At 52.1% G+C, this 1048-nt stretch overlaps 1 protein-coding gene across 1 annotated transcript; it reads left to right on the plus strand.

Annotated features, from left to right (window-relative positions):
• Positions 1-68: 68 nt before the first annotated feature.
• LOC103584689 (olfactory receptor 51G2-like) lies at positions 69-1041 on the plus strand. Its single transcript, XM_008565597.1, has one exon. It carries the CDS (start codon positions 86-88, stop codon positions 1037-1039), a length of 954 nt encoding a protein of 317 aa, XP_008563819.1. The 5' UTR covers positions 69-85; the 3' UTR covers positions 1040-1041.
• Positions 1042-1048: the final 7 nt, after the last annotated feature.

The raw sequence follows: 1048 nt of genomic DNA on the forward strand, positions 1-1048 counted from the left end.
AAAAAAAAAAAAAAAAAAAAAAAAAGTAATGGTCTGATGAGTGAATCCCTCTTCCGCCTAGAGTGGACAACTGCCTCCTGGAATCATGTTCTCCTGCAACACCAGCACTTCTGGGCATGTTACCTTCCTCCTCACTGGCTTTCCAGGGCTGGAAGCCTCTCATCATTGGGTTTCCATCCCCATCAACCTCATCTGTGTGGTTTCACTTCTGGGTAACAGTATCATCCTCTTCCTGATCTGCACAGATCCAGCCTTACAGGAACCCATGTACATCTTCCTTTCCATGTTGGCAACCTCTGATCTGGGCCTCTGTGCCTCCACCTTCCCCACCATGGTGCAGCTCTTCTGGCTGGGTGCTCGTGAGCTGCCCTTTGATCTCTGTGCAGCACAAATGTTCTTCATCCACGCCTTCACCTATGTGGAATCTGGTGTACTGCTGGCCATGGCCTTTGATCGCTTTATTGCCATCTGGAACCCTCTGCACTATGCCACAATCCTTACCCACTCAGCCATGGCGAAAGTAGGAACTGCCATTCTGGTAAGGGCTGTCCTGCTCAACCTCCCAGGACCCGTCCTCCTGCGGCATCTACTCTTTCCCCAAATAAGCATACTCTCTCACTGCTACTGCCTGCACTGTGACATCGTGGGGCTGGCCTGCTCAGACACCCAGATCAACAGCGTGGTGGGCCTGGTCTCCATCCTCCTATCGCTGTGCCTGGACTCCTCTCTCATCATGCTCTCATATGCCCTGATCCTACGGACCGTGCTGGGCATTGCATCACCTGGGGAATGGCTCAAGGCGCTCAACACGTGTGTCTCACACCTCTGTATTGTTCTCATCTTTTATTTGCCCAAACTGGGGCTGTCTGTGTTGCACCGAGTAGAGAAGCACAGCTATCCTGCTCTGGCAGTCCTCATGGCCAACCTGCACTTCCTGGTCCCACCCTTTATGAACCCCATAGTGTACTGCATCAAGTCTAAGGAGATCCGCCAGGGCCTCCTAAAACGCTTCCACCAGAAGAGGGTTGATGTTTCCTAGAACAGTAGC

Source organism: Galeopterus variegatus, unplaced genomic scaffold (genome assembly GCF_000696425.1).
Source record: "Galeopterus variegatus unplaced genomic scaffold, G_variegatus-3.0.2 Scaffold80790, whole genome shotgun sequence".
NCBI classification, from domain to species: Eukaryota; Metazoa; Chordata; class Mammalia; order Dermoptera; family Cynocephalidae; genus Galeopterus; species Galeopterus variegatus.